Raw genomic sequence first — 14,233 nt, 5'->3', positions numbered from 1 at the left:
TGCCCTGGAAACCCAAACTGGAAATGAAAAATATTATCTCTTCCATTTATAAACATCTCCAGTGCTAATGAAGTGAGGAAGTGCAGCACCAGGGAGGGGAGCGTCAAGATGCACTTGGCAGGCGTGGGAGAGCCCCACTAAAACTGTTTTGTCTCAGGTGGGTGAGGAGGGGAAAGTTCTCCTGCCACTGTCTGCTGCTAACTGCAGCCTGCAAGGCCCCAGGGAAGGATGTTGGAAGACTGATGGTTATGGAAGGATCTGCTACACCAAACACAGAGACAGACAGAGAGCCTTACTAGGTGTAAATGTGGGGGAAAGGAAGACAGGGTGATGTGCAATGAGGCAGGAGCAGATTGATGAATCCTAAAAACAGCAGTTTCTATGGCTTGAAGCTGTAGCTCGAATGAAGCTATAGCTTGGATGAAGCATTACAACCTGACAGATGGAAAGGAGAGCACAAGAATCCCTTGCAGACACTTTATGGCTCAAACCAGGATGCTTTCGTATGCCAACAGAGCTGATCAAACCAGTTTGCTAAGTAATTCCTAGGAGTGATCCAGGTTGACATCTTGGGTTCAACCACTCTCAGCCCTGCAGCCCCTCAGGTCTGAATCTGAGAGCAAAGGAAGCACTCTGCAGAGCAGCCCAGCATATTCCCCCATTTTCTTTCTACGTTGGCATTTCCCACGGAGATTTGTTTTTGCATCAACACAGGCAGCAGCAGAAAAAGCTGAGCTCTGCCTGGAAATGTTTGGTTTTCGCTTTGACAAAATATTGATGATTTCTGCAGAACAATCCATCACTTTTTGCAGTTTCAAATGAATAGAAGAAAGTCAAAAAGCTGTGTTTCATTTAGATAGGGCTTGAGCTGACACCTAGCCCGGAATTCAGCACAAGTGTAAGGCAAAGCAGGCTACCAGGCTGCCTCGTTATCTTGTCACTTTGATTACTGTGAAGCAATGGAAGCTGCTACTACTTTCATGTAGTAGCTGTTTGTCTGGATAGAAACACAACAGGAGCTGCCAGACAAAGGGAGCATCTGGTCTGCTAGGGCTGGGCAGACGCAAAGCAGAGAAGATTTTGTTGTCCCTGGAGATGTCTCACAGCACACAGGTACCCCAGGCTCGCAGCATGGTGAAGAACAGGTCCAGGGCAGGACTAAGATGCCAGCTTTATTTCTATCTCTGCTTTCCATAATTATTCATGCCTCTTTAGCCTGCAGAACTAGGCTGAAATGCCCCAAGCACAGGCTCTTCCACAAGATGTCTGGAACTGACTAAATTAGAAGTTTTCCATGAGCAAGCTCCCTTGGGGCATCCCCTTCTTTTTTTCCTATTCTACCTCAACACTGACATCAGTCTGGCCAAAATGAGTGCCCTCTGCACCCCTTGAACTTAGGATGTGGAGAGTGAATCATACGATCTGGAGAGAAAAACATTTCAGACGCCTGAAAATCCTTCACTGATGAGAAGTAGCTTGGGGCCATTACTTCCTAAAATCACGTCTCCACTTTGGTTGGAGCAATTTATTCTGCTCCATTGCACTTGTGCTACGGAAAGCACAAATAACTAGAAGTGTTTTTGCCATGTACTGCTGCTCACACAACATATGCCATGTCAGCGGCCTCGTTTCCCTTTCCAGGAAGGGAAGTCATGTCATGAACTGTTGATCTGTATTATATGGCTTTTCAGTGCATGTACCCAATACTCTTGCTGAAATCAATGGCAGCATTCCCACATAGCAGGGCAGAGGCAGCCCCTTTCCAGTCAGGCTGCAGTTAGCTTCAGATTTAAGGTTGGATCCTGGCCTGGAATCCTCACCTGCCCTTGCAGCATATGGTGGAAGAAGGAGAAATCCCAGAAGAGGAGCCCTGCCTCTATGACATAAAGGGACCACAGCTCTCCAGACACAGCTCTCTCAGGGTTGACCAGTTCTGACTGGGAATCTCCCAGCATCAAGAACAAGCCCATAAGCAGATCCACCCCAGGCTTTCCCTACACCTCCTGCAAGCCATTCGGAAGCCAGCAAGCCTCTCACTATTCCATTCTGCATCTATTCCATTCACTGCGGAGAAGCCCTCTTCCCAAGGTTCACGCATAGCCTCGTCAGCCCTGCCTGCTGCCGGAGGCAGCTTGTATTTAATTCATTGTGAAATAGCCAACAATTGACCCACTGCAACAGTTTCAAAGCCTATTGATACAAAACCCCACAGGGGGAGGCCCATCCGGAGGGCTGTGTAAACTCCAGCACGTGTTCAGCAGGCTATACATAGCTTCAAGGGGACAGTCACACCAATGGCTTGGGATTGGTTAAGATGGCTTTTCGCTGTGTTGGGTTTTTTAAAGCAATATTGAGCTCTTGTACAATACTGTTCTCCAGAGACTTCCTGCTACTTGCCTGACCTCGATGAATTAAGTACTGTCATAAAATGTACGATTAATTATCATCTGCATCTCCAACACGAGAAATTGCCACACAGTGACTACAGACAGCCTTGTCAATGGTGTAGACATCACTCTGGTGGAAATGAGCACACTTTGGATGTCTGAAGACTTTCTGTTAAGTTGTATAGTCAAGGTCTTCCAAACCTCAGCTGTTAAACCCAATGACCTCAGTCAGAAATGCTAAGGGATGCCATCTCTTATAGGACTTTTGTGAATACTGGACCTAATTCCATCCTTCCTACCACGTGGCTCCAAGCACGGTCTTTCTCCTTCCTGCTCCACATCTACCAACCTGCATGCAAGCTCTCTGAGCTGCATGTGGAACAGGATATCTCAGTCCTCCTGAAGGTGTCTGTCTGCTTGAAATACCAAGAAAGACAGACGGGCCATCCTCAGACATCTCGCTCCCCTCCCCAAGTGTCTGACAGCATGGTTTCTCAGAGTGTAGTGATGCAAATAGCTCAGATAAGACTCAGATAAAGTATCTAAGCTCTCCAGGGTTTATCTGAGCTGAACACCAGCTCCAAAAAAATTCTGAAATTTGCCCTGTGGGACAATCTCCATACAGCCTGATTGCCATCTGAAGCTTCAGCCTCCAGAGGCTGCAGGAACAGCTCCTGTTCAAATGCATTCTTGAGATAGCGGGGTGGGACACAGCAGGTCTGCACTGTTCCCCTATCGTAGTTATCTGGGGATTTGCCTTCTGGTGGAACACTGCAAGAGCCTGGCTGATGGCTCAAGGAACCGGTGATGGCACCTTTCACCACCAACACTTACACTGTAACAGATGAGGTAGAGCTTTCTTCAGCAGCATCACTGGAAAGATCACTTTACACTGACTACAAAGTACTCAGTGCCTTTTTTTTCCCTTTCAGCTGTGCCTCTTTGGGGTAGTTGCTAGCAGAGGGAAGGCTTGCAAGGAGAACATAGGCACAAGGTGCTGAAATTCAGCTACGAGTATCTTGCTAAGAATGAGATTCCCAAAGAAGCCAAGGAACTGGGTGTAAAACCCATCTGGGCTTCACCGCAGATCTGTGCCTGGCAGTATGCAAAGGGGTCAGCAATCACAGCAAGGATGAAACACTCACAACAAGGTTGAAACACTCACAGTGATAAACATTCATGCTTAGAGATCCAGCCTGCAGCAGTCTTAAGACATGTGAGACCAGATAGCAAGCATCCATTTATAGTGGGCAACTAACAGGAGACAAGGCAAGTCAAAGGCCAGGCTTAGAGAGAGTAACTGGATATCTTTGTAAAGCTGGTACAGAGGGCTGTGAGCTCACTCACACCTGGGCTACAGCTATTCTTTGTCCTGCAGGAGCTCCAAGGGTCCCCCATTCCACACACAGATCCCATACGCTGTGTTCAACAAACACGGGAGTAAAAGTAGGAAGGATTCCATCCCAAAGAGTCTGCAACCAGGTCAATGGTAATCTTACAATTGTACACCCAACACAATTCTAACAAGAATTAAAAGCCCTCTGAAAAAAACTTTCAAAGGTCTGCAGGTATTACCCCCAAATCTCGCTGATCCAAGCAGAGAAAGACTTCCTTTCTGTAGATGTCTGCAACAGTCGGAGTTCTCAGGCAAGAATAGCCATGAAATTCTATAGGATGGCTCATAAACCATAGGGGAAAAAAAAAGCCCACTTAATTTCCTACTAAAAATTCCCAACAACTCATTCCCAAAGGGCCAACATGCCAAAGGGCCCCTGCAGAGCGTTGGCTCCCCTTCTGCATCAGCACTTGGCTCTGGCCATAAACCAGGGAATGAGGGGAAAAGCACGTGGGCAGGCTCCGAGCTCCTCAGCTCAGCTGTGTTGGCAGCACCAGGGTTAACCACGGCAGCACCCTGTAATGCAATGATTTCTGGTTTATTTCAGCAGGGGAAGTGTGTCCCAGCCTGATTAGCCCAATGGTTTCCTCTTTTCCCATAACCTCCAGACCCCCATGGCCTAAGTGTTTACTTTCTGAAATAAAAAATCTGCTAGTGTTTTTCTTTTTTCGGGGCATGTGTATTTTGGGAGGATTCGGGGGGAGGAAAGTGGAGAGGGGGAGTTGAATGGGATGGGAGGCTTGCATACACCTCCCTTCTCTCTCCCACCCCTCACCCTCAGCTCCTTTCCAGCTGCAACCTCTGAGCTGAGACTTCTGGCTTCAGTGCAAGAGAGGGAGAGAGAAACGTATTAATGAGAGTTCAGTCTCTTGCTTCAGCAGCCATAAACACAGTGAACATCTGGAGGGAGAGAGAGGTGCTTCGCGCTGCCAGGAGCTGAAAGAAACAGGCTGTTTGCAGAGCCCCAGCCCCCCATGTTCTCCACATCCCCTCCAGCCTGTCCTGCACAGACCCACACTGCATCGCCCAGCCACAAATAGAAGCTGGCTTCGTTGCTGCCCTCCCAGCTCCACGCGAGCACAGAGCCTTCCGAGGGCACTGCAATGGGAAGGACTGGCCACGTGTAACCTGAAGTCCCTGGAGAAGTCCTCAGCTGCTCAGTGCCCCCAGAAGAAAGCGCTCATGTGTCTCTGCACGCTTCTTGTAGGCAAACAAGATTGGGAAAGCACAATGAGGCATCTGTGCTTTGTGTGGCCTTGCTCAAGAAAGAGCAGAGTGTCACAGGACAGCCTAATCCTCTCAATAAACACATGGGTGCACTCATTTCTACAGAGGGACCTGTGCTACTCCAAGATCAACTCAATGCAAGACATCCACAGTCACCCTCACGACACTGAGGAATAGCCCCATCACCCCATTACTTTCCTCTTGGACTCTACAGCAAGTGAACCCTTCCCTACATGCCAAAGCCATCAAGTACTACAGCTCACATGTGTGATGTTTCTGGCACAGTGTTTTAAGAGCATCTTGAGTTTTCCCCCTGAGCTGAGCTCTAAATCCCCTTTCATAAGGTGGCCCCCCGCAAATCTGTAGGTATCATCCCCCAAAAAAGTATAACATGCTTCCAGTTTTCACCTAGCACCATCCCCTGCTCAGAGCACAATTCATCCCCACGCAGCAGCTGATCTCCAGCTGACACAAGTCTGCAGCTCAAGTGGGAAAAGAGCTCAGTGCTCATTCTCTGGTGACAACCCAAAGTGAAGGGATCTCCCTTGGGCTTTGTCTCTTGAGAGGCAAGACAGGGATTTTTCCAGGGTCAAGCAGGAAACAGATAGAAAAGTGAAAGCCCGGATTTTTGTCATTCCCTTGCTTCAGTGCAAATAAACCTCCCCAAGTCTTGACTTGCAGCAGGTTACAACAGGGGATGTAGAGGGAGCATACCTAGGTATCACAGGGTCACCTGCACATGCTTTCCTCACCTGCAGAACAAAGATCTGCACAAATCAGGTACCAATTACTCCCCACTAACCTGGAGAGCAAACCAGTAGCAGCTCAGCATCCTTCAGAGTGCCCTTGCAGAAGCGCCAGGAGACACAGACACAGACAACCCACAGCTTTACAATTCATTCACAAGACATAGAGGGATCTTTTCTCTGCCTTTAGGCTGAAGAAAGTGCCATTGGTGGAGAAAATTGTGTCTGCCCTCCAACAAACCCAGAGTGCCCATTTATAGTAGGTGTGACATGACTTGAACTGTAGTCAATGAAACACCCAAAGACTGCCAGGAAGAAAAAGGGTCAAAGAAACTCATTCTAGCCAGGCTATAAACAGCGCCAGACCCCAAGGCTTATGAGAGGCAGCACTGCCACGCCGGCTGGAGGATGACAACAGAGCCCAGCAGAAAGGCTTCATTCATCCCTTTGCAGAGATGCAGTGGACATCAGATGAGAATCGGGGTGAGCTGTGAGTTTGGAGGAATGAGTGGCAATAGGTCGGGCAGAGGCATCTGCACAGAGGATTTTGCTTGTGCCTTTTATTGAACCTGGAAGCAAATAATATCTGCCTCCTCGTCCCTCTCGGGAGCGGCTCACCACTTTTTCCACCCACTGCTGTTTCCCTTCACCTTCTTCCACGTCCTCCCTTGCCCACTCCTCATTTATTAGGGAGAGAGGACAGCCGGGCTGTGAGCTGCCTGAGAAGTCCTGCAGGGTCTCACAGCCGCAAGCAGATGTGCGTGCCCTGCGAAGAGACGCCCATTCATCTCTGCAGAGAGAGTGCGGGGGAGGCAGCAGCACAGGGGAGGGGGGGGGGGGGGGGGAGTGTTGGAGGAGGCTGAGAAAAGGAAGGAGGCCACAGTTAAAAATAGGATAAAAGGACATGAAAAAATGCAGATTTTTTTTTTTTTTTTTTTTTTTTTTTTTCCCCTAAGCTTCACTTGGAAAATGTGCTGCAGCTGGAGAAGCCATTGGGCTGAGCCTGGTCAGCTTTCACCTTCCCCCTCCCCAGGCTCCCTTCCTCCATGCATGGGCCTGGAAGACAGCCCAGAAAACGCTCACAGAAAGAGCTTCCCTCTGGGGATCTCCATCAGGACCCAGAAGAGTAAAGAGCAGGTCTTGTGGCATAGGAGGACAAGATGGGGAAAAGCAGAGAGAGTTTGTGATGGATGCAGAAGGTCCCCACGTGATTTCTGCCTGCAGTGCACTCCGAGCTGAGAGCAGGGCTTGGAGAAAGATCACAGCCAGAGTTAGGGGGGGTGGGTACAAAGGAGGGCATCTCCACATGGTGTGGGGCAATGCAATGTGCTGCAGTGCTTTGTTTCAGCTCCAAAGGCTTTGCTTTCCTGCCAAATCCAGCAGGACACTGCTATGGCCCAGCCTGTAGGACCCAAGACAAGATGTCCATCGAGCACCAGTGAGTTGGCTGCAGGGCTGCATTAGGGAGACACACCGCCCCCAAGCTAACAAACCCTTTTTTGTGGGCTGAGAGATAATGTGTCCAGACAATATCAGCCACAGACTGGGTCAAATTGTCTTCTGTGCACTGTGCCCTCCTACAGCCCTGTGTGCTGGGGGTCATCCTATGGTAATGCCTTCTGTATGTCACAGTGTCTTGGTGCCAAAATCTTTCAAAAGCAGCACCAGCCAAAGAAGCAGGGTCAGACCCACAGCTCTCATCTCTCCTCTAGAAAACATTTTAATTTCATTCCTTGTCTTGCAAAATTCAAACTCAAACGCATTTGTTTGAAAGAAAGCGAGTTCAGTTGCCCAAAGGTTCCTCTTAGTGTCCAAAGGCTGCAAGCACCTTCAGTCCAAGTGTGCTAACTCAGCACAACAATCAGAGCGACTTCTTCCGCCAGAGGCATTTCATCCTTCTCCTGCCATTAACAACAGTTTTATCTCCCCTATCACTAAGCAAAATAAACCAGTTCATAGCGAAAGGGGTTGTCAAAGTGACCTTGGCTCAAAAAACAGCACAGCCAGGACAATGTCAGTGCTGAAATTACGATGCTGCTATCAAACACTTTCCTCCTCTCCATTTTTGTGCCTAAACTTTTATCCACCAAAAAAAAAATATTACCAGAGAGTAATATTAAGATACTATTGCCCTAAGAATTGGAAATCCCAGTGCTCAGTGTGACAGCATCTTTTCAGTGCCTTTGCTGCTTCACGCAGACTCACAGCACCCTTGATTTTGGGTCAGCAGATAATGCAACTAATGAGCAAGTCTCTACACCCCTATTGCCACAGATGCCAGCTTTCATAGGCAGGCAGTTCTCACTGGTTGTTTTCTAACACCATTGGGTGAAGCCTTTTTACTTGCTATGGACCCAAACGTGGCTGACTCTCAGGGCAGGCACCGTCCCAACCCATGTTCTACAGGTTGTGACAGCAGGCTAACAAATAAAAATGACTACACACCACTTCCAGTTCTTGTTGTAATAAAAATGTAAAATAAAACCCACCTCTTTTCTCATCCTTATCTACCAACCAAATCCACATCAGGCTTTTCTTTATACATAGCACCAAATAATCTTAGCAGACATCAAGCACCATGTAAATAAACTCACCCGAGCTTCAAAGGCAAAATATCTTTCAACAAAGCCAAGCAGTTCTAAAACTTCTAGAAGTGTTGCGGGTTTCTGTTGTGAGAGGATATATTCACACTTGCATTTTCCTTGCTGACTTGTTTCTTTCACCAACATCAAGACCATGAAAACCAAAATAGCCTCCAGTATAGCAGAAGAATAGATGACAAATGGCTTTCATGCACACCCAAAACACAAAGGAGAAATGAAAGACTGTTCCTAGCAGTATATACAAATGAGAGTTTCCTCTCATTTAAAATTAGAAACTGCTCTAGACTCTGAAAAAAATGGCAGAGCATTAAAATAATAGTAATAATAAGAGAAAGAGTACCACACACTGCAACAGGAAGAAATGAAAGGTAATTTTTAGGTACTGCAAGAGAATTAGAGTTCTGTCCTACAGTCCCAGTGTATTCCAAGTTGGACTCAAACCTGCTAAAGACAGCGACATCTTTTTTTCCAGTGAGCTTTGAACCAGGCTCCAATCTCTGCTGCAAGAAATTTCACAGACCCAGCATGGGGTAATGAAGATGTGGGTTACAGATATGCTGCTCCCTGGAGAGAGCGCTTTCACAGAAAAGGGGAGAGGGTATGGAAAAAAAAAAAAGCAAAACAACAAAACAACACACAAAGAAAACTTTCCAGGCACAGATTTGCAAAATGTTTGAGTAAATCCAAATGCTGCAAGAGCAGATTTCATCAGAGCAGAGCTGACATCACGCTGAGAGGTCACCCACAGGAGTTGAGCAAAATAGCTGAAACAAGAGCGGCTGGGAATAGACAGCGGAGTTTTTCCTCCAGCCACAGCTCTCGGTTCATCTCCAGCTAACACACAAGTGTTCACCAAAGGAAAAAAGTTGAAATGCCTGAATATTTGCCAAGGAGAGATTTCAAATTGTACATTTGACCGCAACAGTCACTGGTTCTGCTGAACTCTTTAGCTGCAAAGAAGTCTCCAAACATCAGGGCTTTTCCCCTCCCAAGGGGCCAATGTGCATAACTAACAAGCCGGGAACAAGTCACAGAAGACCAGCACATGCCATGCAAAAGCTTACATGGGATTTATGTGCTTCACGATAGGCTTATGTGGGACTTAAGTGAAACATAAACTTCATATTGGCCCTTTGCAAAGGTCACATTCGTGCAATTTGAGCTCTTTCACTTCGTTTTGCTGTTGGCCTGTGCCATGGTGTACCTGAGCCCTCCCTTCTGCCACAGAACAGCTGGGAAACGAGACTTGGTGGCACCTCTTCCCAAAGCTGAATCATTGTGCTGTGGGCAGGGGAAGCCTCCAAGATGCGTGGCACAGGGGCAGCAAACACAGCATGATGCAGTGGAAACAAGGCTTGCACTAAAGCCCAAAGCTCTCTGCTTGTGTCACACCTTTGGGTACAGACCCAGAGCCCCGCACTGTCGGTTACACAAGCAGCAGCCCAAGCTGAAGTTCTGCTTCACAGGTTGAACAAAGTACAGGGCAAGAATTAGTCACCGGTGATTTTGTAACGACTTTCAAAGTATGAGTGCATCGCACAGCAGCATCATTTAGTCAAAGCCAGGGCATGAACTTAACTGTAGGCTGTATCGCAACCACCCAACCCTGACAGCAGAGCATGGCCATGCCTCCACCTGCAGCCATATAGCACTGAATATCGCACCACCATCCCCAGGAGGAAGGGGACAGAGACCCCCAACTCAGTGTAACAGCAGAACTCAGGCTCAGGAGTCCAGGCTCCCCTTCACAGAGGCCTCGTTATCTTTCCAAAGAAACCAGCTCAAGCCCATACACACGAAACCAGGACATTAAAGCAGCCCATCTCCAGGCTGCACCTGCAGGGAGGAGCAGACTGGCCCTCCCCACACTCCACATCCCCCAGAGCAGAGTTCCTACCTGTGCTGTAGTGCTCCAGGCCGGTGGGCACCTCTTGGATGGCCGCCTCGTCCCACGGTGGGCAGCAGGTCCTGGGTGGGCAGCAGGCTGACTGAAGCCTGCACGGCATCCAGGGGTCCTCATAGCAGCTGCCAGCGCCTTGCTTCTGGGCAGGGGAGGGAGCCGTGTCACCTCAGCAGCAAAACAAACCCAGAACCAACCCTTCCCTTCCAGGATAAAATCACAAAGTACTTACCTGACCTGGCCCAGAGCCGCCCCAGCTGAGCAGCCAGGGGTCGGAAAGCCCCTTATAATAGAAGGCATGTCATTCACATACATTATCTGCATCTACCTGTGTGTGCTACATAGGCAGGTAAGTACATGCAGGTGTCTAGTTCTAGCTACAGCTCTCATTATTGATAATACACTTCTAAATAACACATATATACATACAGATACGTGGAAATAATCCCAGGGTATCACTTCCATTATGTACACACACATTCATTACATTTATCTTTATAGATATATCCACTGTACATAAATACATACCGTATGTGCACACACAGATAAACCACATTACAGATTTTACACATGTGCCACATACATGTGTACATCAGTAGAAGAGTAGCAACATATGCGTACATACAGTCATACACGTAAATAAACTCAGGATGTTTGCATCCATTCTTTTTTCATTGTTAGTTCCCCACATGGAAACAGTTTTGCTTCATTTCCAATCAATGTTTAAATGCCAAATACATTCTTGGAACCATTTAAAAGGAAGATACTGAGCTGTGTTAGACATTTTTCATGTGTCACAGTGGCCTTTCTTCCTAATTTGGTGATAATTTTGCTTTCTAGCAAGTCTGCTGTATCCCCTGGTGTCCCAGCTCAAAGATACAGCTCACATCTGACCTTGTCTAGGGTCTTTAACACTAGCTGTCATTTCTTTGGAGAAACGTCCATTGATGTGATTTCCTCAATAAAGGTCATGCACAAACATAAGGTAACCAGCAGCACAAAGAGCACAGCTCAGGAGCAGCACAACGTACTGTCAGACCTGCCCCACAGCTGCTGACATCCACATAGACATGCCCAGCACTGCATTTTAATCCGTATTTTATACAACTACCCAGCAACTGCCCAAACAAAAAGGAGCTGCCATAGAAGAGGAAGCCCAATATTTATCAAAAAACTCCAGCCAACGCAACCGAAGCTTTTCCAAAGCCAGGTCTGCTTTGTGCTGATGCTGCTGCATTCATCCACAGCAGGTGAAGGTCAGCGTGTGGAGCGGAGGCTGCAGGACAATGGTTACCCTAACAATCCTCCTCTGACGACAAGCACAGGAAATCCGATGCAACAATCCTATTTCCAGCTTGGGTTTGCAAGCTCGAGAGGTTGAGATAAGCTCTGAGCAAACACTCAGCCTCTGGATGCCACTCTGAACTACATGGAACCTCAGGATGATTTAGCAGTCAACACCAAGCTGCGTCAGTGAATGGTCTGCCATTGTCACAGCAGCCAAAGAGAAAAGCCACTGCCAGAGATAGCAAAATAGCCCCCAGCCCCTTCTTACCATCGCTCCAGGGCGAGCCAAAGGATAAGGGCCCGTGTTGCCAATGGTTGTGTCCATGTAGTAACTCATCATCTTTGAGGTGCCTGCAGAAATGAAAGCAGACATCAGATGCTCTGCTGCAGAAGTCTGGCGTGGCGTAAAAATTGACAGCCTCAGTTAGACCTGCTGTAAAGCCCGTGCTTTCTCACAGCCATGTAAAGGTAGCACCAGGCTGCCAATCTCAGCAACTTAAGGCAGGAAAGTAAAAGGGAAAAAAAACTGCATTAATAATTGGTTTTGTGATTGGATGCGTATATACGTCAATGATGGAAACAAATCCATTTGTGTGAACTGGTGGGAGCTGGACAGTGCTGAATGAATTATCACCTAGAGGCTGATGGAGCTGCTGAGAGGGTGGATGAGATCATATTTCCCTTACTGTAAAATTGATAGGGAATATTTGCCATTTTCCCCCCCTCCAATTCATTGAGATCAACAAATTTCCTATGGATGTTTCATCAGCACCAACCCATTTCACCAAAAAAAACCTTCTCTTTACTCAAGAAAAATCTTCTGTTTGCCTACACTGTCATTGGTTCTCTGTGCTGGAGCTCTCCCTTGCACTGCTGAAATCCAGGTTCTCATTCTCTCATTCCTATCATGGGATGTACTCTTCTGAGCAAGTCCTCCCACCAGTGCTGCTCACTAGATGCAGTTGTAAGCCACTAGTTAGCCCATGTGCATAGCTGAGGTCTAGCTCTGTTTCATAATAGGTAGATGCTTCTCATCCTCTCCTTCAAACACACAACAGAGAACGCAGAATGTATGTTCTGTGTTTGGAAGGATATAACTTAAAGGTGCTGGAAAGAAAAACGGCAGTGGCCTGAGCTCAGAAGGGCTCACTCAGGCAGGGTACAACAACTTGGGACCAAAGGGAATCACTGCTCTCATCACATTGATACACAGCATCGCCCAAGAGCCAGAGGAGCTGCCATGCTCCAACTTTTCTGAGGACACAGCAGCTCCAGCTCCTCTGAAATACACACCCTTGTATTTCTGCTACCAACTGTGACTGCTGCAGATGCAAACATTCACCCAAGCCATCCTCCAGAGCCAGCACACCCAGGTTTCCTTCAGCCTCTGTCTCTGCTCTGCACCCATAGCTCCTGTGGGCACTGCAGCCCCACTTCCCTGCTCTCAGGGCTGGGGCTGCTGTTAGCAAACAGCCAGCAGAGGCAGAGCCTGCCCCAGCTGTGCCTCACTCACCACCTCAGCAACCAGGGACTGCAGATAACGTCTCCCACCACGCAGTGTGACTAATGGCCAAATGTGAAACACCTGCATGTATATGTGTATTAAATTATTATCATCATCATTTCCTGCTTGTTATTACTAACTTTTTGCTCTAACACCAGTATTATTGTTATTATTATTTTTTTACTTCTCTTTTTAATTCACAGAACTGAAAACTACCAACGTGCTGAAAGAACAACGGACCTGTTTCTCCTTGTGCTTAAAGCAAACCCAAATGCACACATCTTGCAAGTTACTGTGGCTGAGAAGCCTTAACTGATCTTAGCACCAGAGCACGCCCTCCCAGGCGTTAGAACACTCTGTCTTAAATCTCACTGCAGCTGGGGAGGATAAAAGAGGGTGCAGAACAGCCTTCTCTGCAAGTCAGCCAACAGAGGAAAGTCACTCCACCCCATGCAGTCACACACCTGTCCCTCTGCCCCTAACCTTAACAGGGTGTAACTGCATCACCTAACCATGACCCATAGCTCTCGTGCTCTGAAGTTAGGATCTATGCTGCTACAGTGCACCAGCACAAGGCACACACTGTAGAAACCATCAGGCTGACCCAAGAGCTCCAGCAGCACACAGGGCACGTGTGAGAGCAAGGGGTGACAGCAGTGACACAGCAGTACCACGAGCAGAGCAGCTCGCTTTTCTGCTTCGCAGCTCCACAGCAGGCAGTTGGGGCTTGGCTTTGTTTTTTCCCTTTGATCAAGTCACCTACGCTGCACACTGCTTACAAACTGCTTTCGTGCCTCGCTGAGCACCGTTTGCATTTTTCTCAGGATGCTGTTGCCAACAAAACCTTCCAGCACAGCGCCACATATTGATACTCAAAGCTGTAGTTGAAGCCTCCTACGCCCAGGGCAAGGCTTCAGGCAATAGAGAATAGGAACAATCAGAAAACTCAGCATAATGGAATGGTAATAGAAGAGGTGTAACAACAGAGGGACCAATGCAATAAAAAGGGGTCATAAGGGAAGGAAAAAAGGGCTGCTCACCCACCCCCAAATAGCTAGGAAGGAAAACTCTATGAAGAAGAGACCTCCAGAAAGAGAGCCTTCCCCAGGGGCAGCCCTTAAATGGGGGTCTAAGAGAGGTGCAGCCAGACTCCACCCCTTCCAATCACAGGTAAATTGCCTTC

The 14,233-nt window shown here is 47.8% G+C and overlaps 1 protein-coding gene across 2 annotated transcripts in view; it reads right to left on the bottom strand.

The window, feature by feature from the left end:
• Positions 1-14,233, bottom strand: part of ETS1 (ETS proto-oncogene 1, transcription factor) — a gene marked incomplete at both ends in the record, with an annotated part of 64,554 nt that overhangs the window by 46,671 nt on the left and 3,650 nt on the right. Inside the window, 2 exons of one of the 2 annotated variants that reach the window (XM_079545714.1) lie at positions 10,257-10,401; positions 11,815-11,897. In XM_079545714.1, coding sequence (XP_079401840.1) covers positions 10,257-10,401; positions 11,815-11,897 — 228 coding nt within the window. Of the gene's footprint in view, positions 1-10,256; positions 10,402-11,814; positions 11,898-14,233 lie in introns of those variants that run through there. The other variant, XM_079545715.1, reaches the window with a different exon arrangement.

This window comes from Tetrao urogallus (assembly GCF_951394365.1).
Source record: "Tetrao urogallus genome assembly, chromosome: 22".
Lineage (NCBI taxonomy): Eukaryota > Metazoa > Chordata > Aves > Galliformes > Phasianidae > Tetrao > Tetrao urogallus.
The sequence above is the reverse complement of the archived record's forward strand: the minus strand, read 5'-3'. Positions and strand labels throughout refer to the sequence as shown.